The sequence below is a fragment of the Oppia nitens genome, unplaced genomic scaffold (assembly GCF_028296485.1).
Source record: "Oppia nitens isolate AA-2021 unplaced genomic scaffold, nextdenovo-longstitch-racon4-pilon3 scaffold5_pilon_pilon_pilon, whole genome shotgun sequence".
In the NCBI taxonomy this organism is placed as follows: domain Eukaryota; kingdom Metazoa; phylum Arthropoda; class Arachnida; order Sarcoptiformes; family Oppiidae; genus Oppia; species Oppia nitens.
The window spans coordinates 370,793-398,005 of record NW_026533243.1 but is presented as its reverse complement, the minus strand read 5'-3'; the positions used below and the strand labels follow the sequence as shown (position 1 = coordinate 398,005).

At 20.5% G+C, this 27,213-nt stretch overlaps 2 protein-coding genes across 2 annotated transcripts in view; one reads left to right on the top strand and one right to left on the bottom strand.

The window, feature by feature from the left end:
- Positions 1-8,189, top strand: part of LOC128961076 (glutamate receptor ionotropic, kainate 2-like) — a 38,558-nt gene extending 30,369 nt beyond the window's left edge. The window contains exons 15-17 of the mRNA XM_054307285.1: positions 316-409; positions 6,226-6,491; positions 7,914-8,189. Of these exons, the coding sequence (XP_054163260.1) occupies positions 316-409; positions 6,226-6,491; positions 7,914-8,165 (612 nt within the window). The 3' untranslated portion in view covers positions 8,166-8,189. The remainder of the gene's footprint in view (positions 1-315; positions 410-6,225; positions 6,492-7,913) is intronic.
- A 17,143-nt stretch (positions 8,190-25,332) lies between these two features.
- Positions 25,333-26,280, bottom strand: LOC128961075 (motile sperm domain-containing protein 2-like). Its single transcript, XM_054307284.1, has 2 exons — positions 25,818-26,280; positions 25,333-25,749 (listed from the first exon to the last, which is right to left on the bottom strand). Exons 1-2 carry the CDS (start codon positions 26,278-26,280, stop codon positions 25,349-25,351), a joined length of 864 nt encoding a protein of 287 aa, XP_054163259.1. The 3' UTR covers positions 25,333-25,348.
- Between the last annotated feature and the right edge of the window lie 933 nt (positions 26,281-27,213).

Sequence of the window (27,213 nt, the reverse complement as noted above, 5' to 3'; positions counted from 1 at the left end):
KAGCCATTGATTGATTGACTGACTGACTGACTGACAGCACTAACCTAATTATATATATATATATATATATACAGTATATTGAAAACAAAAAAATATATATTTATAAAAATACCAACAATAACAATGAAAAACATACACACAATAAAATAAACAAAATTTTAAAATACAAAACACATTTACCACACTTTTTTTTGTATTCAATATAATATATTTATATATATATATATATATATATATCTAATATATAATAAATTTAAATATTTTATTCAAACGTTGATATGTTTTGTTGTTGTTGTTGTTGTTGTGTTTGTATAGACAATGTTAGACTATATGGTTCAACGCGACTGCAATTTGACACAAATTGGAGGACTGTTAGACAATAAGGGATACGGAATCGGAACGCCTATGGGTAAGTGTGTGTCTATGTGTATGTTTGTATGCCTAAGCTTATGATGATAAAGGGATCGGTAGATAATAGATGTAGACGTGACAGACATAACTTTTTTCTGTCGTATTATTTTATATTTTGTTTTTTTTATTATTTTTCGAGATTTTAATTTAAATCGATAGAGAATAGAAATTTTATTTTTAAATAATTTAGTTATTTATTGTCTAAATTCATGCAAAACAGAATTTTTTTGATGAATATTTTTATTTTATAAAAATTGAAAATTTAGTATTTATTTTTTGTTTAAAATAATAAATTATATATCTAAATATATAGTTTTAATATTAAATATTATTTAATTGATTATTTTAAAGTATTTTTTAAGAAATAACAAATATATCAATATAAATAATATCTGATCAAAAAAATGATGTATAATATAATTATTATTATTTTTAGCATAAGTTAAAAAATTTTTGTTTGATATCTAAATGATTAATGATAAAATAATAGCACAATATATTATATATATATATATATATTATTGAAATTACTATATTTATTGGTATAAAGCTCTCTCTCTTTCTTTCTTTCTTTCTTTTTTTAAACAACAAATAAATATTAAAGTCATCAATCAGTTTAACACTCACAACAACAATAACACACAAAATATTTTACTAATACACCAGAAACAAAAAATCAAAACATTTTTTAAAAATATTTAAAGTTTGAATAACAACTAAAGTATTATATGTTTTTTCTTGAAAGTAAAATAGTGAAAATTACTTGAAGTTATATATATCTATATATATATAATTTAAGTAATATTTTTGTCGCTGATTTTTTCTATAAAATATTATTGTCGTTGTATCACAAAGAGAAAAAAAGTAATGCATTGATACTATATTGTACTATATTTTTAACGTATCATTTATTTTATGTGTCGATCGCTAGCTTAGAGTATACTTAAATCTGAAAGAAAGTAAGAGAGAGAGAGAGAGAGAGAGAGAGAGAGAGAGAGAGAGAGCAAATGTGTGAAAAAATGTGATAAAATGTGTGAAATGTATTTTTCATTAAGACATTCATCCATCGATTTTGGATATAAATTATATACACATTTATCTTATTTTTTTCACCAAAATAATGTTTGAACATCTTTTTTCTAAAACATTTATTATTTGGTCATCTATTTTGGCCTCAAAACTTTGGTTTTATATTTAGACAATTTTTTTAAAACTTAATGATAAATCCTATTTATTTTACACATACTCTCTCTCTCTCTCTCTCTCTCTCTCTCTATATATATATATATATATATATATATATATATATATATATATATATATATATATATATATATATATATTATATATAATTTATATACTGTATGAAAATTTATAACATTAGTATGGTGACAATATAAATGATTTTTTATTTTATAGTATCAATAAATGGGCAATACATGTAAATTTTTCTAACCAATAATTTTTGTTTTATCTGTATCAGCAAAAATATTATTTGTTTTATCCATATATATATATATATACTGTTTATAATACCAAATAATTTTCATCTATAATAATGATAACATTCTACTATTTTCTATAGAATATTCTACAAAATAATATAATCTCTCTCTCTCTCTCTCTTTCTCTCTCTCTCTCTCTCTCTCTCTCTCTCTCTCTCTCTCTCTCTCTCTCTGTTATTTGCTGTGTTATGTCTACCAATGCTGCTATTGATAGACAATATATAACAAAATGCCAATTATATATTATATGGAAATTGATGGCACCAATCGATTTATCCATCCATCTATATATATATATTTATATTTATAGCCTTATAAATATAAGTTTTTGAAAAATTGCTTGAAACAGTAATGTAATATAATATAATATATATATATATATATCAGGGTTAAGCAAGGTTTTTGGATTTTAAGGGAGGTCTAGGATGAGTCAACTWACAAAATTCTCAAAAATCTKGGGTTCTTTTTTTTGGGGGGGGCGGTTCACTTTTTTTTAATTTRGTCAAAAAGTCTCRGTGGGGTCAMATCCCAAAATCTMGATCWTAGGGGGTGGGGGTTATTTGACTTGACTCCACCCTACCCTCTTGCTTAACCCTGATATATATATATATATATATAGCCGTCGAGAGATATTTACATTAATATGAAATGAATTGCTAAGAAATTTATTGGCCAAAAATCGCAGCCACAGGTCATATAATATTATATAATATATTAAATGCAACATAAATAACATTATACTGTATTAATATGTTTTTTATCAATGTCTATATACTGGGGATAATATTATTAAAAATAGCATATTCACCAAAAAATATGATAATAATATACGAGAAAATATATATATAAATATATTGTCTATAATATAGTTGATATTTATTTTTGTTGTTTTTTTGATAACATGTCAAACTTCATAATATAGTATAGTATATTTTATTTATAAATCTATATATTAATACAATATATATATACTATAAATATTATATATATATATATATATATAGGAAAATAACATTTTATTATAATACTTATAATACTTGTTGTAATTTTTGTTTTTTATCTTATAATACAAAATATAGATTTGAGAAACATTGATCTCTCTCTCTCTCTCTCTCACTCTCTCTCTTTCTCTCTCATCTAATAACAGTTTATAGCTATAGCTTAGACACCGATTTTTCTGCTGACATCCAATTTATTGTCCAACAATTCATTTATATATTTAAGAGAGAAAAAGAGATATATATATATATATATATATATAAATATAGAAAAGCTAAAAGTATATATCAATACTTTGTATATATATATATATAAATATATATATCTTTATATAGATATAAATTAAGTATAAAATATACCAGTCTTTATATGTAATAAAAATAAATCTAAATTAGCATTGATTTGTTATTAGTGAAAGAGAAAGAGAGAGAGAGAGAGAGAGAGAGAGAGAGAGAGAGAGAAATAAAGAGCGATATTTCTATTAAAATAATAGCTTTAAAGACAGCAATAAAAGGCAAAATAAAAACTTTGTTTTACAATAATAGTATTTAACAGTATTTTTATTGCAATAAATATCTTAAAAACCATTACTCCTTAACAAAACATCTGTAGTATACTGTACTATATATTCTACAACTAATGTACTACTAATGTGTTGTCTATATATATATATATATATATATATATATATATATTATTTGTAGATATTTTATATTAAATAATCATTTTGTTGTTTTCAGATAAACAAATAACATACAGTATAACATAATTAAATAAATTATCTAATTTACTGGGTGTTTAGCAACTTGTAATTGTATTAATAATATAAATTTTATTAGCATTAAGTATCCAACAAATATTTGATAGAAAATTATTAGTTTTGTTTTGTTTCAAAAACACTAATATTAATGAAACAAAATGTTTATATAAATATATACAGTAGTTATATAATTATAGGAAACAAATATATACAATATATATATATATATATATATATATATATATATATATATATATATATATACTGTAAACATTACATGTATTTAATAAACTAAACAATCAAWTCATATTCAATTTTTTTCAACAACAAAATTGATTTTTATTTTATTTTCTCAAAAAAAATTATTTTTTCAAACAATTCAAGTTTATTATAAAAAAAATCAAATAATCACAGACACATACAGAAAATTTTATTTATTTTTTATTTTGCTCAACAACACAAAAAAATATTGTATGAATCGACAAAATAATAATAATAATCATAAAGTTTTTAAAAAATATATATATATACGATATTTACAGTTATAACAATAGTTATGCAAATTTAAAATGTGTTGACAACAAACAAAAAATTTAATATTATATGATCGACAAAAAAAATATTTCAATATTTTGCACATTTTTTACATACATTGGATTTTTAGTTATGAGGGTTCAAATCGTCTTTATATTATATAAATTACTTTATATATATACGTTATATAATATTGATATTTATATAGTATATAGAAAATAAAATATTCAATTTTATTTCATATATATRTATRTATATATATATATATAATAAAAAGCTTTCACATTAAATTTTATTTTAGTAGAAAAAAATTTAGGGAATTTTATAAAATATAAATTTCTAAAATATCTACTTATATTGTTAAATATTTATTTTATATATATATAGGAAAAATATATATATATTTGATGGAAATTAAATTAAATTTCATACTATAGACATATAATATAAATATTTACTATTTTATTATTTGCTTTGTTAATATTTGTTATTTGCACTGTAATATAACTAATTTTTTATAAAAAAAAATAAATTTTAATATTATTTATTTTTGTTTAATCAAAAAAAATATTATATTAAATGAATTTATTTGTTTTATTCGTTTTAAAATTTAATTAATTTTTATCACGCATTTGAATAAATTAATTTTAAAAAAATTTAAAGAAAAATAAGTTTTCTTATCTAAAAATTACGAAAAATATATTTTTCTTAAAAAATAAATTTTAGTTATCAATAATATATACTGAATATATATACAGTTTAGTATTATATAATATTTTTTAAAAATATAATTAATAGTTTTATTCACGCATTAATATATATATATATGTATATCACTTACAAACTAATGTTTAATATATGGCTCACATGAGAGCTATCAGTGTTTTGAATCAATGATTGAGAGAAAAAAATGATTACAAAAATACTAATAAAACGACAAATCGTTTGCACAGTCATTATACTACACGAAAAAAAAAAACAAGTAATACTATAAAAGTAATACTAAAAACAAATTGTTATATCAATAGTAAACTAAATATCCAAAAAAAAATTTGATTTTTATTGGCAATAATTATATTAGAAAAAAATGATTATTATATTTTTTCAACTAATAATTTGATTGTATAATTTATATAATATTTTAGAAAATTTAAATAAACCTTAATATTATATTTTGGGATTTAATATCATTTAAACTTAATATGATAATTTATCATCATAAATTAATATTATTTTCATTTAATTTAAGATATCATTTAATTTTATGACTTTAAAGTAAATAATGTATCATTAATTTTATAAATTTATTTTGTTGTTGATACACATGAGTATTTTTATTTATTTATTTTATTTTTGCTTAAATAATTTAATATAACTACTAAAAATTTTATAATATTATCTTATAATATAACTTTAATAAGAAAAGTAAATTATATTGAGTTTTTTTTAAATTATAGTCTTTAACTCATATAATATAATCTAAAAAATAAAATAGTTATCATTATAGCTATTATAGCTTAAATTTATTTATTTCAATAATAAGTTTTAAAAATTAAATTATCTTATATTCAAGATTCATATATTTTAACACAAATATAATTTATATTGCTATTTATTCAATATTTAAAATTATTATTATTTTAATAAATAATAGTTAAAATTAAATATTTTTTACAAAGTTTTTAAACTTTACATAGTTTATTATTTTTAAAATTATATAAATATTAAACTTATTAGATTTTAAAGAGAAATAATTTATTTATGATACCATTAATTATAATATAATATATTAATAATATTAAATTAAATCAATAATTTTCATGAATGAATTCTATATTAGTTATACAAATTAATAATTATCAAATAAAAAACAATTAATTAAATAAATAACTAATTAGACAAAGCTATTAAATCTCATAGTTATACAGACAATAGATATTTTTTAATAATTTAAATAATTTTATATGTATTTATTTATTTATAATTAAATTTTTTATTTTTATTAAAAAACGGTAGGTTCCGTATGGAAGGATCGCATTTCACTGGCCATMCTAGAGCTACAAGAAAAAGGTGAGATACAGATGCTGTACGACAAGTGGTGGAAAAGTCCGGGACTAACCTGTATTAGGGATGAGGTTAACAAAGAAGGAAAGGCCAGTCCATTGGGTTTGGAAAATATTGGCGGCGTTTTTGTTGTACTATTGTTAGGTCTGGCACTGGCCTTATTTACGGCAATGTCCGAGTTTTTTATCAAAGCCAAGAAAAATGCCAAAGAATCCAGAGTAAGTACTACACAATAGCACCGGTAGATGATATAAAGTAGTAGTTGTTGATGGTTTTGTTGAGTTTTTTCTGTGTCTGTGTGTGTGTGTGTGTGTATGTATATGTGTGTATGTATGCGTGTGTATGTATGTGTGTGTTTGTATATGTATGTGTGTATATGTATGTGAGTCTATATGTATGTGTGTGTTTGTATGTATGTATGTGTGTATATGTATGTGTGTGTGTGTGTGTTTTCAGAGGATTGACTAACAAGATAAATATAATAACAAAATATAGATAAAACAAATATTTTGTGTGTGTGTGTGTGGACTTAAAGAGTACATACTTTAGGACATCTATAGTAAAATAAAAAAGCTTACAAATTGATTAAAACAACTACTGTTTAATAATAAACAGTATATTATTTTTATTATATTTAATTTTCTTAAATTTAATTAAGTTTTATTTTGAGTTTATTTTTGTTTGTGTTTTTTTGTCTGTTTTGTTTGTTTGGTTGGTTTCTTTACTTATGTTTTATTTATCTAATAAATACAATATATATCAATATAAACACATTATATTAAAGTATATTTATTATGTAGTATTAAAGTATTCTGAAAAATAGCTTTATATGTGACTTAATTTTTTACATTTAATTTTTATAATGTAGATTTTGTGTGTAGTTTTTATGTTTATTTTAATTGTTTTAAATTACTATAGTTTTTGTGGATTTTTTCTAAATATATTTAATTTTTGTATTTTAATCATAAAAGAAAATAAGTATAATATTTGTTTTGCGTTTTGAAATTAGCTTTACATTTTTTTTTAAAAAAAATATTACAAATGTTTTTTGATAATAACAATAATATAATTATTTATAATGTATCTAGTTGATTACTTTATACATTAATTATTTTATCGTATTAAATTATTTTCAAGAAATTTAAAAATATATTTTTTTATATTTAATTATTTTAAAGAATGTACTGAAATAAATTTTCTATATTTGAAGTAATTATTAGAAATATATAATACATACAAATATTATTTATTTAAATTATTACAGTTTATAAAAATTTAATATTATATTAAATAATATATATATATATAATTTTAGACTAATTTTAAATAAATTGTTATTTCAGAAATATCAATTTTATTCTAACAGTTATTTTAAATTATCAATTTAAATAAAATTATAATATAAGTATTTATTTATTTTTAAATACTTATAAATTATAAGTTATAATGCAATAGCATAATAGTTATTATTGAAAATATATATACAGAAAGTACTTTATATATATATAATATAATCAAAAAATAATTATAATTATAGGTTTTTTTGTGTGTAAAATATTTTTTTTTAATTATTAATTTTTAACATAAAAATTGTAGATAAATATAATTAACTAAATAATTTTTTTTTGATATATATATAGCAATCAATTTGCAATGAAATGCACGAAGAGTTGGGTTTTATAATGCAATGCGAGTACGTGCGACCCAAACGTCGGCCAACGGGCACCGGTAGTAGTAGTAGTAGTTCARGACTACGCAGATATTGCTCAAAGTGTAACTATAATTCATCGTTGAATACGGCCAGTCTGGCCGTACCGCATACTAACGGTGTAATGTCGGGACTGGACTTTAGGAAATCGCCGCAAAACACTTGCGATTACGACAGCTCTTAACAAATATTTATACAGTATTTAACACAACAAACAAACAAACAAACAAAAAATTTATACAATTTTTTGAGACCAAATAATATTTAAAAAACAAAAACAAAAATAATTGCGAAAATCATATTATCTATGTATGTATGTATGTATTGTGTGTGTCTATGTGTGGGCCCATCCGCGCGCTCACCAAACTGGAGGCGAAAATCTTTATTAAAAAAATTATTAATAATTTTTTAAAAAAATTATTTCAATAATTAAAATTATAATAAAATAACAAATCTAAATGTTTAAATCCAAATTAAATTTACTATTAAATTTAAAATGTTTTTTCTCAATCAAATGTAATGACCAAATAAATTTCATTATAAATTTATTGAAGAAGAAAACAATATGTTATTTATAAAATAAATGTAATTTTTTTTTAAATTTTGATTATGTTTAAAAAAAATATTTTTAATGTAATTAATAAATTTAATATTTGTATATTTTCAAAAAATGTATATATATATATATACTATTAATATATTATGTAATTAACATAATTTTTGAATAATCATATTTGTTTTATTTTGTATAAAATCAATTTACATTTTTATTTAATAATAATAAAAAATCAATATTTAATAACTATTTATAAATTCTATTAAATCAATATATGTTTTTGTATTTATATAGTATTGAAAAAAGTAATCATTGAAAAAGTTTAATAATATTAATATTGAAATGAATATTTATTTACTATTAATTACGGTATACTAAATTAATAATTATTTATAAATGTATTAATTTTTACATTATTTTAATATATGTTTCATATAAGGTGTTACATTTGATATAATTTCACAATTTGTAATATATTTTTCTTCAAATAAATCATTATTAGTTTAATACCGATAGATTAAGAAGACTTTTTTATAATAAAAAAATTTCATAAAAAAGTAGATTTTTATAAAATTGAATAATACTATTGTTATATTATTTTAAGAATAATTAATCAATAAATTACAGTAAATCATAATTTAATTTTTTTAAAACAAATTTACACATATTTATTATGTTTATAATTAATAATATAAAAGTGGACGACAATTGTATTGCCAGGAAATTAGTGGCCGGAAAATGTGTTTTATTGAACACAAATCGGAAGGTATTTCTCTAAAATATAGGACGTCTAGCAACCCTATTAAGTAATCAACTTTATAATATTGTTATTATTATTATTATATATTACTCGATTATATATAATATATATATATATATACATTGTTACATATTTCTAACTATATCTTATGATAAATTATTTATTTATATTATCATAATTGTTATAATCAAGAAATATTTTATAAAATATATAATACTATATATAATATATTATATATATATATAGTAAACTCAATTTAATCCAATATAAATAACTTAATATTTTTTATTTATTTTTTTAGAAATAAACTTAATAATAATAATTTTTAATATGTCAATTTTGACATGCTTAATAACATAAGATATTTTATAAAATAAAAATTTTTTTAGGTACATAAAGATAATTAATTAAGTAATAACAGGAAAATTTTCTAATATTAGAAATTATTAAAAATATAAAAGTTATATTAAAAATAATATGTAAGTTAGAGTGATATGTATAAATAAGGTTACAATTAATTACTAAGATTAATTAGTCTATTTATATTATAAATTTTGATTACAATGTTAAAATTTTATGATTAATCATACAAATAATAAATTATATTAAACTGAAATATATATATTTATAATAAATTTATTGTATTTGTTATAAGTTTATAATATATATATATATATAGTATTGGTTACAATAGAAGTTTTATAATAAAATACTAAAATATATTCTTAATATAATCACTGGTATTATAGCAATAATAGATAAACATTTCTTAAATAAATTAGTAAAATATGAATATTGAGTATTCAATTGGCAACAAATTGGAAACATTTTCTGTAAACACATATCTATATCATCATATTAGCGAAGAGTATATCAATGGTCAACAATTTGCTAAAAAAGAGTTAGTCATAGTATGTGTTAAACTGATGGTATTGTTAGTATTCATACGCTATTCAATATCGACAATAACCGGAAATGCTAGGGTATCGGCACTGGTAGGCGATGCCAGTTATGTAGCGGTAGGTATGCCTAGATTGCTGTCATCGGCAATGGCTGATGCAGCGCTTGTAGTATTACTTGTTGGACTAGTAGTACAATATCAGTTTAGGACAAAACAATTATATATTATCGACTTCATCAATGGCTATAAATACAATAAACTGATGCCATTTATGGATTTAAAACATAGAAATCGTTTAGCTATGTATTCAAAATTGTTGACAACCTATTGTTTGCCGATTAACTATTGGGGACTATTAATACTAACAAATCTATATTGTATGTATTTACTACTAATGGCATATTTGGATCACAGATCTGGTCTAACCATATTTAGTATACTGTTTGCTATACTAACCAATTACTATTTGGCTCAACAAATGGCTGGACTTTGTTCAGTTGGTGTTGTCTTTTTATTTATGATATGCTGTTATCTAAAATATCAATACATTGAAGTCAAAGATAGTATTGAAAATGGTATCAAAACAGGTAAATGGTCGACAATGATCAATGCTATTCGCAAACATAACGATTTATGCAAATTAGTTAAACAATATAATAATTTATATAAATATATATTATTTTTATATTATTATGTAACGGTTCCCGGTTTAGAAATTGTATTGTTTCTGATATGTTCACCAAAATCAACACCAATGGTACGGATTGTATTACTCGGTATTTTTATATTATTAGTTTCAGTAGTATTTATAATGACAATGATGTGCACCTGGATATTGACATCAGCTCATAAACCATATAATCTAATCTATAAAGCATCAGTAAATAAAACTCATTCAATACGACATAGATATAGATTATTGCAATTTATTGAACACTTAACCGAACCGGAAATTGGTTTCTATTGTTTAGATATATTTCCAATGAATACCATGGAGTTTACAATATTTGTCTTAAATTTTTTTGCTAATCATTTTCTAGTCTTAGATAACTTTGGATAAAATTATTAAAAATCTGTATATTTTTGTTGTTGTTTTTTATTTATTTAAAAAAAATTATTTAATCTTTAATAATTACTTAATGTCATATACAGTAGTTGTTTATTAAATTGTTTATCTAAACATTAATAAAATATTAATTAAAAAAATAACTATTTAAATTGATTCAAAAATGTAAATCATTAAGTCAATGTTTTAATTGTTATCATTAAACTGTATTTTTCTAGTTAAAAAAAATATTGTATATTAATCTTATTTATATAGAATCTATAGAAAACTTTATTTATATTAATATTAATTTAAATGCTACTTAATTGTCTATTTAAATATTTATTTTAAATAAAAAAATTGTTAAAATTTAAAAAAATAACTATTGTAAATTAATATTCTCATTATTTTTATTAAAATTGTAATCTATATACTTTTTGATACAAATATTTTATTATTTTAACTCAATATTTAATGTTTTATAAAAATTAGCAAATTACTTATAATTTAAAAATAGTTTTTTTTAAATATATAATATTTATAAAAATATTTACATTATCTAGTGTATTTTAATTTATTTTTGTTATTTTATTTAGGTGCAATATAATTTCTTAAATTTCATCTATATAAATTATTATTAATAATAAATATTTTTTAGGTGCAATTAGTTGCACAGAAAATATATATATAAATTCAATGTTTATACACAAAAACAAACATTTTAATAAATTATGATATTATTATATTTAAAAAATATAAATGATATATAAGTAAAGTTATAATCGTATGATTAGATGAAATTATAAATTAATAATAATGATTAAGCAATAAAGTTTTTATTATTATTATATATTGATATATTGTTACATTTTATAATAAATTTTAACTAATATAAACATATATMTAACTATATTTTATGATAAATTATTACTTATTATTTTATATTTTATAGATTCAAAATCGAAATTAATAATTATAATTTTTTTATTGTATCAATTTTGACTAACTTATTAATTTATTATCATTTATAAAATAAATATTTTTTTAGATACAAGTATAAAAATAGATATTAAATTTATGTTTTAAAAAGAATCAAGATCATTATTTATAAAATATAAATATATTGAAAATATAAAATATAAATTATATGTACTTTAAATTGGAGTCATATGAATAAATAGAATTACAATTAATTATTAAGATTAATTAATTTTTGTTATTATAAATTTTTAAAATTGTTTTGTAAGGAAGGAAACGCCGGACCGATGAGTGTGGGAGTCAGTGAACACAAGTTATAATTAAATCAACACAAATAGTTATTAACTTAAAACTGTTTATTAATAATAGACACAATATTACAATGGTTGTTATACTAGGCCTAACTCGGACCCTAGTATTGTATGTATGCAAGTCTTTACTCTATTCAATACATTGGGTGACTCCTCGAGCTAGAGCTTGGGCTCATAGTTATATAATATTGTGTGTGTATGTAATACAATGTAAGGTAAATGACCAATAGGGTTCACTGGGAGGTAGCAGAAATAGTGTTACATTCCTTCCCAAGTACGGTAAAAATCCTGTCTTTAGGCTTAAGCTTGTATGTGGTACATAATTAAACAAATTCATTGATAGTTTGTATATAATTTAGTTATAACAAATTCATTGATATTTAGTGTATAATTTAGTTAMAACAAATTCATTGATATTTTGTGTATAATTTAGTTAAAATAAATTCATTGATATTTTGTGTATAATWTAGTTAWAACAAATTCATTGATATTTAGTGTATAATTTAGTTACAACAAATTCATTGATATTTAGTGTATAATTTAGTTACAACAAATTCGTTGATAATTTATGTATAATTTAATTGATTAATTTTGTTTAGTTAACTGAGTAAATTTAGTTTTTTGTTTGTTTAAAGTGTGTACTGTATCTATATTTAATTCTATTTATTTTTATTTTTTCTATGTAGGTTTTACTGTATTTTTTGTTGTTGTCGTCATTTATTTTTGTTGTTGTGTGTGTGTTGTGTGTCACGTGAAAGAAGCATTAAGAAGAATTTTAATTAAATTTATTTAGTGTTTGTTTGTGTGATTTTCGGTAAATGTTTTGTGCTTTTTTTGTATTGTTTTTTGTGCTGTTTTTTGTGCTATTTTATATATATATATATATATATATTATTAATTTATTTTTATTAATATACCGTAGATATGGCCAAACAACATGCGTCAGGCGATATTGTGGCCAATGAAGGTGAAGGCGATGGTGGCCAAATTAGTGTCAATTTTATTGGTGGCTATACAGCCGATCAAGTCGGCAATAACGCCGTACATCGCGGCGATACGGTATCCTCTCTTTTTCCATTTAGTAATCACTCACTAGTGCATTTTCTCTATCTATTGGGACATGATAGTATATAAAAGGTGTGCGGAGGTCTTCCCAATTGCTGGGCGCTCGATTGGCAGCTAATCTTATATATAATTTATACCAATTTTTGACATCATCCCCTAAAAATTGATTTGAAGTTTTGAAATCGCTTTTCATCATTCCAACCCATTCCTAGTTTGTCGCATCGACAAAGTCGTYTATACATTCACGCGCTCGCTCGCTAATTTTACCATTAAAGCTTTCTATTTGCAAATTTGCTAAATTTTGTTCTTGTTGTAATTAAACTCATCGGAAAACCTGAAAAATTGGACAATAAATGTAAAAACAAATGGTGACAGTAATAGACAGACAGTTAAAAGTGGAAAACGCATGAAATCAAACAGTGATGAGTATGCAAAACAAAGACAACAGAGGTATTTATTTATAGATTTGATTGTAATATTTGTAATCAATATTTATAAATTCAAATAAAACTTACCAAAAATTTTCCAAATAATTTGGGTTTTCTTCTAATTCAATTAACATTCAATTGCAAAAAATCTATTCTCATTTGCTTTGATTTTTATGTTGATTTATGTACAATTTGTACTTTGTATGGAAACAATTTTAATTCAGTTACTAATATTCTATGAATTGATGTAAATCTAATAATAATATTTAGTGAATTTAAATATTCTCTGATTTTTCTAATTGATTTGTATTTAATTTCAGCGTTTTTTACTAATTGAATATTTTCTGATGTTAATTTTGTTTTTTATGTATAACGTTGTTTTGAATTTGGACTTTTTTTCCATCTTCAAATGTTCTACATATCCTATTTAATTGAATCCTAATATAATTGAATATAAATAAAAAAAATTAGTAAATATATTATATCATATTATTATTATGTATCGGTTCGCGGTTTAGAAATAATGTTGTTTCTGATATGTTTACCAAAATCAACATCAATAGCACGGATTATGTTACTCTGTATTTTTATATTACTTTTTTTATAATTATATTTATAAAGACAATGATTTGCACCTGGATATTGATATTAACTCATAGACCATACAATCTAATCTATAAATCATTAATCAAAAAATAATTATTCAATACGACAGAGATATAGATTATTGCAATTTATTGAACACTTAACCGAACCTGAAATTGGTTTCTATTGTTTAGATATATTTTCAATGAATAACATGGAGTTTACAATATTTGTCTTAATTTTTTTTGCAAATCATTTTCTACTATTAGATAACTTTGGATAATTTTTTTTAAAAAAAATCAATGAAATTATTTTATTGTTTTTAATTGTAATGTTTTTTTTTAAAAAAATTATTTAATCTTTAAATTATTATTATTAATGTATATATATATATTATTTATTTGTTTATTAAATTTTTGTAGTTAGTAAATTGTTAAGTCTATACTCAATGATTTTAATAAAATTTATAACTTTTAATAATAATTTTTTAGAATTTTTTTTAAAGTTCAATTATGTTTTCATAAAAAAAATATAATAAATTATTGTCAGTAGAAAACAGTGATATTTAATAATTTATAAAAATATAAACAATACAAATAATATGTTAATCATTGTCATATAAATACATAAAATTACTATTAATTATTATGATTAATTAATCAACATAATAATTGTTAACTAAAAAAAATATTATTATAATTAATGTTTTTAATAAATTATAAAATAATAAAAATACATTGTGACTACATTATGCTTAATGTATATTTTATATTTATATATTACTACTAATGGCTAATTACTTATATTTGATTTATGTATACTTAATTTGTTTTTTTAAATATAAAGATTTATTTTCAAAAAAAATTTATCATTAATTTTAAATAATAGTTAATATAGAGTAAATATTGTGATAATATATAATTAATAACCTAAATAATTAATAATCACATATCAAAACATAACTGTATAAATTATATTATAAATAAAATTTCAAAAAAAAAATTATATTTATTTAATTAGATAGCTTTAAATAGATAACTTTATTAATTTGATTCAAAAAAAAAAATAATATTTAGTATTAGATTAGAAGATTATTATATTATTAATATATCACTTTAGCTAAATACAAAACAATGTCAATTGAATATATAATTGGCAATAAATTGGACATATTTTGTGTAAATAAATATTATTATCACCGAAATACCGACGACTATGTCAACGATTGTCGACATTTCGGACACGAGTTGTATATAATGTTTGTCAAACTAATGCATCTGTTAGTTGTCATACGATTTACAATATCGTCGTACGCTAACCGACCCCAGATATGGGCACTGGTAGCCGACGCCAGTTACCAATACGGCAATCCTAGACTACTGGCACCGGTAATAGCAGACGCATCAGTGGTTATGTTATTTTGCGGACTAGTAGTTGATTATTACGATTGGACACATCGGCTACATATAGAGGACTTTCTTTACGACTTTAAACACAACCGACTAAAGCTAAACAAAAAACACAGAAAACGTTTGGCAATGTATTCAAAAATTTTGGTAAACTATTGTTTGAATCAGATCTATTGGGCACAGTTAGCTTTGATCAATTTCTATATGTCATACTCGCTTTTCATGGCCTACTTGGACAACAAATATGATTTTACAATCATAGGTATATTGTTTGGTGTGCTAACCAATTACTATTGGATTCAACAAATGACTACAATTTCTACCGGTGCTGTTGTATTAGTGTTTCTAATATGTCTATCACTAAAATATTCATTTATCGAAATAAATAACAATATTATCATAGCTATTAAAACTGATAACTGGGCAAAATTGCTAGGTGCTGTACGCAAGCATAATAAGTTATGCAAACTAGTCAAACAGTATAATAATTTCTATAAATATATAATATTTATATTGTATTATATATCGGTTTCCGGTTTTGAATTTCTATTGTTTCTAATATTTGATGCAAACTCTAAACCAATTTCCCGGTTATTATTGGCTCTGATATTCATACTATTGTTTACATCATTATCTATATTCAATATGATGTGCACCTGGATATCCACATACGCCCACAAACCATACACTGTGGTGTATAGAGGGATGACTAATAATCAACCATTAATTAAAGTTAGATACAAATTATTGTTATTTATTGAACACTTAACCGAACCGGAGATTGGTTTCTATTGTTTAGATATATTTCCAATGAATAACATGGAGTTTACATTGTTTGTCATTAATTTTATTGCTAACCATTTATTACTATTACTTAATTTATAGTTTAAATATTTGTTGAAAATAATTGTTAAATAAATAATGTATTCTAAATTAAAAATATTTTTTTCTAAATGTTAATAATAATAATTAATATTATCATAATAAAGGTATTACATTATGAGTAGTTTCATGTTAAACATATTAGTTAATAATATTTTCAAATTTAATAATTAATAACAATGTTTATCAATAATTCGTATAAATATTTATTTTAGTTAATTTGTTATATTAAATTAATTTTATAAAATACTATTTATTATTAATTAATATTAATAATATATCAATATTATAAAATTTTTATACATAATGTTAATTATTATTTTTATAAAATTTATAAATAAATAGTTTACTAAATATTTTAAATTAATTAAAAAAATTTTATTTATGTATTGACACTTCTTAAAACATAAATAAAAATTGTTAATTAAATTATTTTTTGATTAAATAAAATAATTAGCAAATAGTTAATATTACATAATAAATATATAAATTTTCTTTATAATAAATAAATAATTTATTTAATATAATAATAATATAATTTTAAATTGATTCAAATAAATAAATTGTGTTTATTAAATAAATTTGATTATTATTTTGTTGAATAAAATTTTATAACTAATTATTGAAACTAAATAAAAATATAAAGTCACATTGTATTGTATATTGGTTTTATTTTAAATAAACTATATAATTTAAAATTTTAATTTTTTACAAATAATTTTATAAATGTATTTACTTATAGATAGTCAACAAGGTAAAATAATTATTATAGACAATATACAATAATAAAATCATGTATAAAATTGGTATTTATTTACTATTTTCTAAAAAAGTTTTAAATTTAGTAATTTAAAAAATTTTATATATATTTTATTTAGATATTTTCATATTTTAATTATTAATTATTGCTATTCACGAAAAAATTGCTATAAAATATACAAAATAAATCATAAATTAAATTTATTATAAATATTGTGATTATCTATCATTAATAATAATAATAGATATCTAAATATAACTTATTTATTTTATAAAAAGTTATATAAAACATATTGTATTTGTATGACTGTATTTATTTTATTATAAAAAAATGAACAATTTTATCAATTTAAATTATAAAAACTACAACAATATAAGGTAAAAATATTTATAAAGTATTAATTTAAAAATAAATAATTTATTTTTGAATTAAATAATATAATTAATTATATCTATTATATTAATGTTAAAAAACCACTTCCGTATGTTATGTTTTATTTTGTAAAATTATAGTCTAATTTAAAAAATATGTAAGACAAGTAAAAAATATTTAATCTAAAAAATAAATAGTTATATGTTTTTAATTAAAAAACTTTTCCATAAAATATAATTGTTTATATATATATATATTGTCCACTATTAGAGACAACTGGCATTAATTAAAGTTTTCCTTCAATTGTCATATTGTTTGGTGGGCTAACCAATTACTATTGGATCCAACAAATGGCCGCACTATCGGCCGGTGGTGTCGTACTATTGTTTATGATATGTTTGTCATTGAAATATTCATTCATCGAAGTAAACAATGCCATTGAAACTGGTATTAAACAAAATAATTGGTTATTATTTAACAATGAATAACATGTAGTTTACATTGTTTATAATTAATTTTATTATTAATCATTTGTTAGTTTTACAAATTTTAAAATAAGTTTATAGTTTGAGAAAATTTAACATTTAGTTAAATATATTATGTGTATAAACATTAATTAATTTATAGTAATAATAAATGTGAATAAATTATATATTGATATTTAATTGATGTTTAATTAATTTATATATAAGTATAGAGGAGTTAACTAAATGTACATTTATTAGGTTATATTTATGAAAGTGTAGTTTTGCCAATATATCATAAATCCATAAATAATAAAAAAAATTAATATAAATATTGTACAGTACTAGCAATACATTAATATTATAATAAAATTTATTTAAAAATAAAATTGTGCATAAATTAACATAACAAATACACAAAACTCTATATATTTTATACCTCTATATTAATACAAATAAATATTTATTTATACAATATAATAAAAAACAATATTAAACGTTATCTAATTATGAGTTATATTAATTGAATTGCTATAATACAAATATATATTATTTTTATATTATTATGTATCGGTTCCCGGTTTAGAAATAATGTTGTTTTTGATACGTTCACCAAAATCAACATCAATTGCACGGATTATATTACTCGGTATTTTTATATTATTATTTTTAATTATATTTATAATGACAATGATAACTTTGGATAATTATTTTTTGTTAAAAATCAATGAAATTATTTTGTTGTTTTTAATTGTAATGTTTTTTTAAAAAAAAATTATTTAATCTTTAAATTATTATTAATGTATATATATATATATTATTTAGTTGTTTATTATATTTTTGTAGTTAGTACAATGTTAATTATATACTGTATTTTATGTATTTTTTTTGTCAAAAATTTTAATAAAATTTATAGATTAATAATAATTTTGTATCATTTTTTAAAGTTAAATTATGTGTATATAAAAAAATATAATGAATTATTGTCAATAAATGACAGTGATATTGAACTATATTTAATAATTTATAAAAAATATAAACAATACAACTAATAATAATATGTTAATCATTGTCATATAAATACATAACATTACTATTAATTATTATGATTAATTAAACATAGTGTATATAATAAATGTTAAATAAATAAAATTTTATAATAATTTTTTTTTAAAAAAAATAAATTATAAAATAATAATAATAATATATTAAATCAATAAAAAGTAGCAATAAAACTGTGTGCAAACAATTGTAGTTTTAAATTTCAAAACAAAATGTAAAGTCCATAAAGTATGGGCACTGGTATGCGATGCCTGTTATGTATAATTAGATACAAATTTACTTATTTACTGATTTACGTATACTTATTTGTTTTTTAAAAATATAAATTTTTTTTCAAAATAAAAATTTATCATTAATTTTAAATAATAGTTAATACATAGTTAATATTGTGATAATATATAATTAATAACCTAAATAATTAATAATCGCATATCTAAATAAAACTGAATAAATTGTATCATAAATAAAAAAATTTTAAAAATAATAATTTAATGCTATAATATTGTAATAGATAACTTTATTAAGTTGATTCACAAAAAAATATATTTAGTATAAGATTAAAATAATAATAAACTATTATATTAATAAAATAAATAAAATATTAATATATTACTTTAGCTAAATACAAAACAATGTCAATTGAATATTTAATTGGCAATAAATTAGATATATTTTGTGTAAATAAATATTATTATCACCGAAATACCGACGACTATGTCAACAATCGCCGACATATCCGACACGAGTTGTATATAGTGTTTGTCAAACTAATGCAACTGTTAGTTGTCATACGTTTCACAATATCAGCGTATGATAACCGACCACAAGTATGGGCATTGGTAGCCGATGCCAGCTATGAGTACGGTAATCCTAAACTACTGGCACCGGTAATAGCAGACGCATCAATGGTTTTGTTATTTTGCGGACTATTAGTCGATTATTACGATTGGAAACATCGGTTACATATAATAGACTTTCTTTACGACTTTAAACACAACCGACTAAAGCTAAACAAAAAACACAGAAAACGTTTGGCAATGTATTCAAAAATTTTGGTAAACTATTGTTTGAATCAGATCTATTGGGCACAGTTAGCTTTGATCAATTTCTATATGTCATATTCGCTTTGGATGGCCTACTTGGACAACAAATATGACTTTACAATCATAGGTATATTGTTTGGTGTACTAACCAATTACTATTGGATCCAACAAATGACTACAATTTCTACCGGTGCTGTTGTATTAGCTTTTCTAATATGTCTATCACTAAAATATTCATTTATCGAAATAAACAACAATATTATTGATGCTATTAAAACTGATAACTGGCCAAAATTGACACGTGCTATACGCAAACATAACAAATTATGTAAACTAATCAAACAGTATAATAATTACTATAGATATCTAATATTTATATTATATTATTTATCGGTTCCCGGTTTTGAATTTCTATTGTTTCTAATATTTGATGCAAACTCTAAACCAATTTCCCGGTTATTATTGGCTCTGATATTCATACTATTGTTTACATCATTATCTATATTCAATATGATGTGCACCTGGATATCCACATACGCTCACAAACCATACACTGTGGTGTATAGAGGGATGACTAATAATCAACCATTAATTAAAGTTAGATACAAATTATTGTTATTTATTGAACACTTAACCGAACCGGAGATTGGTTTCTATTGTTTAGATATATTTCCAATGAATAACATGGAGTTTACATTGTTTGTCATTAATTTTATTGCTAACCATTTATTACTATTAATTAATTTTTATAAATTTTAAAGCATTTTACTTTTGTTAATAAATATTTAATTTGTTTTACAGATTACTTTTAATCATTTTGAAATTAGTTATAGAATAATACTATTGAACTAATTTGTTTAATATTTAATTTTTCATAATATTTTAAGTTTTTAATAAAATAAAAACAAATCAATTAATAATTTAAAATCAATATAATATAATATTAATTTAAAGCACTATTTTATATTTTAATACATTTGCTTAAACAAATATCTCTATACATTATCGCTATTTATTAATAATTATACTGTAAATACTGTAATTAATAATACTGTATATATTTAACTTTTAATAATTAATTATTTATATTTTCTAATAATTAATAAATTATTTTTTTTAGTAAACTTATAAATAATATATTGTTTATTTTGTAATCTAATAACTCAATATAATCATTTATAATTTATAATTATATTTATATATTAATACTGTAAATATACTTATAAAATGTTAGCAAATAATTTTTAATACAAAATATAATTATTGAGATAATAAATCACAGATTAAAAAAATATATATATTTATATTACAATTATATTACAAATCTATTGTTTAGATAACATATCCAATGAATAACATGGAGTTTACATTGTTTGTTAACCATTTATTACTTATCAATTTAATCTAATAATCTAATAATCTATTAAAAATATTTAATTTATTAATAAATTTGATTATTATTTTGTTTACTAAAAATTTGTTTACTAATTATTGAAAATAAATAAAAAATTTAAAGTCACATTGAATTATTTATTGATTTTATTTTAAATAAAATATATAATTTAAAATTTTAATTCTTTTACAAATAATTTTATTAATATATTTACTTATAGATAGTCAACAAGGTAAAATAATTATGATATAATAATAAAATCATGTATAAAATTGGTATTTATTTACTTTATTTTCTAAAAAAGTTTTAAATTTAGTATTTTTAAAAATTTTCTATATATATTTTATTTAGAATTCATATTTTAATTAATAATTATTATTAGTCACGAAAAAATTGCTATAAAAAATACAAAATAAATCATCAAAATAAATTTACTATAAATATTGTGATTACCTATCATTAATCATAATAATAGATATCTAAATATAAATTATTTATTATATAAAAAATTATATAAAACATATTGTATTTGTATGACTGTATTAATTGTATTATCAAAAAAAAATAAACAATTTTGTCCATTTAAATTATAAAAACTACAAAAATATAAGATAAAAATATTTATAAAGTATTAATTTAAAAATAAATAATATATTTTTGAATTAAATAATATAATTATTTATATCTATTATATTAATGTTAAAAAACCACTTTCGTATGCTATGTTTTATTTTGTAAAATTATAGTCTAATTTAAAAAATATAATTCATATTTATATAATCCATAATATTTGAAGTTTGTTTTTAAAATATTTAAATATAAAACTAATTACTGAATATTAAAGAAGTTAAATCATTAATAATTATTTTCATATAATTACTATAAACATGTACTGTATATAAATGATTAACTAAAAGTAGTTTATTATGTAATAATTATATTTAAAAAAATAAAACTATAATTTTTATTATAAATAAGTTATTTTTTATTTTTATATAATTATGTGTAATAAATATATAAAAACAAAGATAAATTAATTCAACTAAAAAATTATAGTTTTATTTTTTTATATAATTATGTGTAATAAATTACCCAATAACTTATATTTTAATACATTATAAGTATATATACAGTAAATTTTAATGTTTGGATAATATGATATCAAATCATTAAAAAAAATTTCTTCATAATTATACTTTATAATAAAAAATTATATTTAAAAAATATTTATTATAAAAATCATATCTTAATATTTTAAACCTTCATTAATAAAAAACAAATAAACATTAGAATTATATAGTATTTATATTTTTTTAACAATTACTTAGAAACACATATATATATATAATGAAAACTGATTATTCAATTGCAAAAATAATGGACACATTTTGTGTTAACAAATATTTTTATCACCGAAATACCGACGACTATGTCAACAATCGTCGGCATATCCGACACGAGTTGTATATAATGTTTATCAAACTAATGCATCTGTTAGTTGTCATACGTTTTACGATCTCGGCGTACGCTAACCGACCCGCTGTATGGACTCTGGTAGCCGATGCCAGCTATCAGTACGGAAATCCTAGACTACTAGCGGCTGTAATAGCCGACGCTGCTGTGGTCAGACTATTATGTGGACTGATTGGCGATTATTACGATCGGACACATCGGCTATATATCCAAGTGTTTCTCGACAACTATAAACACAATCGATTGAAACTAAACAATCGGCACACAAAACGTTTGGCAATGTATTCAACATTTTTTGTCAAACACTATCTACCGCAGGCCTACTGGGGTGAGCTAGTATTGACTAACTTTTATATGTCGTACTCCCTAGCTATGGCCTACTTGGACAACAAATATGACTATACATTAGTTTTCATATTGTTTGGTGGGCTAACCAATTACTATTGGATCCAACAAATGGCCGCACTATCGGCCGGTGGTGTCGTACTATTGTTTATGATATGTTTGTCATTGAAATATTCATTCATCGAAGTAAACAATGCCATTGAAACTGGTATTAAACAAAATAATTGGTTATTATTTAACAAAGCAATTGTCAAACATAACGATTTATGCAAACAAGTCAAACAGTATAACGATTTCTATAAATATATATTACTTGTATTGTATTATATATCGATTCCTGGCTTTGAAATACTATTGTTTCTAATATTTGATACAAAATCCAAACCAATATCCCGGCTGATATTGGCCCTGATATTTGTACTACTATTTAGTTCATTATTTATGTTTACTATGCAATGCACGTGGATATCGACATACGCTCATCGATCGTATGGTAAGATTTATGGGTCAATCAATAGAAAGTCGAATTCATTTCAATTTAATTATAAATTATTGAATTTTATTGAACACATAACCGCACCGACAATCGGAATCTATTGCTTGGATATATTTCCAATGAATAACATGGAGTTTACATTGTTTGTCATTAATTTTATTATTAATCATTTGTTAGTTTTACAAATTTTAAAATAAGTTTATAGTTTAAGAAAATTTAAACATTTAGTTGAATACATTATGTGTTCATTAATCACATTAATAAATTTATAGCAATAATAAATGTGAATAAATTATATATTGATATTTAATTGACATTTATTTAATTTATATATATACTGTAAATATACAGTAGTGAATTAAATGTACTTTTATTAAATTGTATTTATGAAAGTGTTGTTTTGCCAATATTATCATAAATGCATAAATAAAACAAAATATTATAAATATTATACAGTATTATTTTATTAAAATTTATTTAAAATAAAATTATGAATATATAAGCACACAATTACACATAACTCTATATATTTTTATATATTAATACAAATAAATAATTATTAATATAATATAATAAAAAACAATATTAAACGTTATCTAATTATTAGTTATATTAATTGAATTGCTATAATATAAATACTATAACGTAATACTTAAATTGTGTAACATTTGATTAAAAATAATTGGCTAACTATAATAAAGATTATCAGTACTTACATTGTCTCTAATTACTGTAATTTCAATTTTGTGTTTTCTATAAAATTAAAAAAAATGTGAGTTTTATCTCAATAAATAATATTGAATATTACACTCTAGACTTAAAAATTATTTATTTATCGCTAATACTTTTGTAAATAATTTCTTATAACAAATTAACACATTTTTCTAATAATAAATTCAATTAAAAAATATTACATTTTATTATTTAGAAATTTCTAAAAGTAAAAAAATAAATTAGAATTTTTTTCAAGTTTTATTTATATATTAATAAAAAAAATCTAAATATTTATTAATTTTTTTCCACTAAATACTACATATCATTAATTATCATAAAATTTTTCTAAATGTTTAACCAATTTATCGGCTTTTTCTGTTTTGAAACCCAATTTTTCGGCCAATTCATGAACACTTGGCGATCCRTCGGGAATATCCCGATAGGGTTTAGCATTAGTACCCAATAGTATGTCCGGCAGTTGTTCGGGCGCTACGTACTGTTGAATAGTCTTTTTGCCGACAATATAGATATATTTGGTCTGTTCATCGCTAAGCCACGAACGGCACATCTTGTAGATGGCCTCCAAAACAATAGGCATCTTATAGACCATGGATGACGATACCAGTCCCGGATAGTAGTCGGTTAGTACTGAATGTATGAATTTCAATGTATCCATATCGGCATTTTTGATGCCACTATCTCTACAGTCTATTAACAGTGTTAGACCTGAAAAATAAAAATATTTTGTTAAAAAAAATATATTTAGTGAACCAAAAAAAATATGTATAACAAACCTTTTCCTTCAAAATTTTGATCGACATATTCAAACAAATAGACTAAGAATTGATGTGCCGTTTTGACCCATACCTTGATTTTTCGGGACACTTTACCTCTTAGTATAAGTATTGGCGAACCGTTACGATCGGTTCCGTAGACGAAAGCACCGGCACTCAGATAGCCTTCGCGTGTAAACTCGTTATCTTTCAATTCGTGGACACCGAAAGATTTTCGCCATTTCAATGCCTTATCCATCGATTCCAGGGCTTTGCTGACATCCGGTTTGGACTTATGTTCGTAAAGAAAACGTCTAACCGACCAGTCATTTGTCTTAAGTTTTTCAATATCTTTAGTATAGTATAGATCAGGATTTGCGGCAAATCTTTCGACAATCTTCTGTCTTAAGTCTTCAATAAGATCTTTGGGTACCACAAGACTGTTTGAATAGGTATCGAGAATTTCAAATGTTTTTGAACTCATTTTTTTAAATTTTTAAAAATCTAATTATTATTATTTTATTTAAAAAAATAAATTATTTAGTTTTTGAAAAAACAATTAATACAATATTAACAGTTTTTTTTTATTAAGTTAACACTTTATAAGTGATCAAATTATCTATGCAGCTATCAAAACTTAAAATGTTATCAATAATTAATTTAGTAATATTACTAAAAAAAATTTTGTTGTTGAAATATTACAAGTAAATTTCCAACAAAAATTATCTAATTAATTTATATTTTATTAATTTATTATTATGATTAGAAAAAATTATTTTATTTTAWAATGTAAAATATTTAATATATTTTGCATGAATTTATTTACTATTTTATATGAAATTAATTAATTTTTCTTAAATTATTGTAATTTAGGATATTTTTGCTGAAAATTTTCTGATTAACTTAACAAAAATCTCACCGTTACCATCACTTTAATATTAAGTATACTTAAAACTAGTAACTGATAATTAAGTGTTAGAAATTTTAACAAATCATTATTATTATAATTTATAATATTTTTTTATTATAAAAATTTATAAATTATTATTTTTAATAATATTAAATTGTAATTTATAAATTACCCAAATTTTTATTTATTAACTTAATTAATTAATTAATTGTTTAATTTTAATAGTTTGATTAATTAAGTTTAATTGGTGTTAATTTTGACATTACAATGACGTTATTGAGGTAATTATTTTTAAGTACAAGTATGCGATAACCTTATCTATAATTATCTTTTATTAGTCTGAATACTATAGACATAATACTCATTAATATCTATATTTTAAATGTCAAAGTTTTTTTTAATAAATTGTATATATATTTATTTATTATATAAATCTAGTGTACAACACAATACTTTATTTTATAGTTTTCAAGTATTTTATTTCTACACTTTAATTACATGATAGAT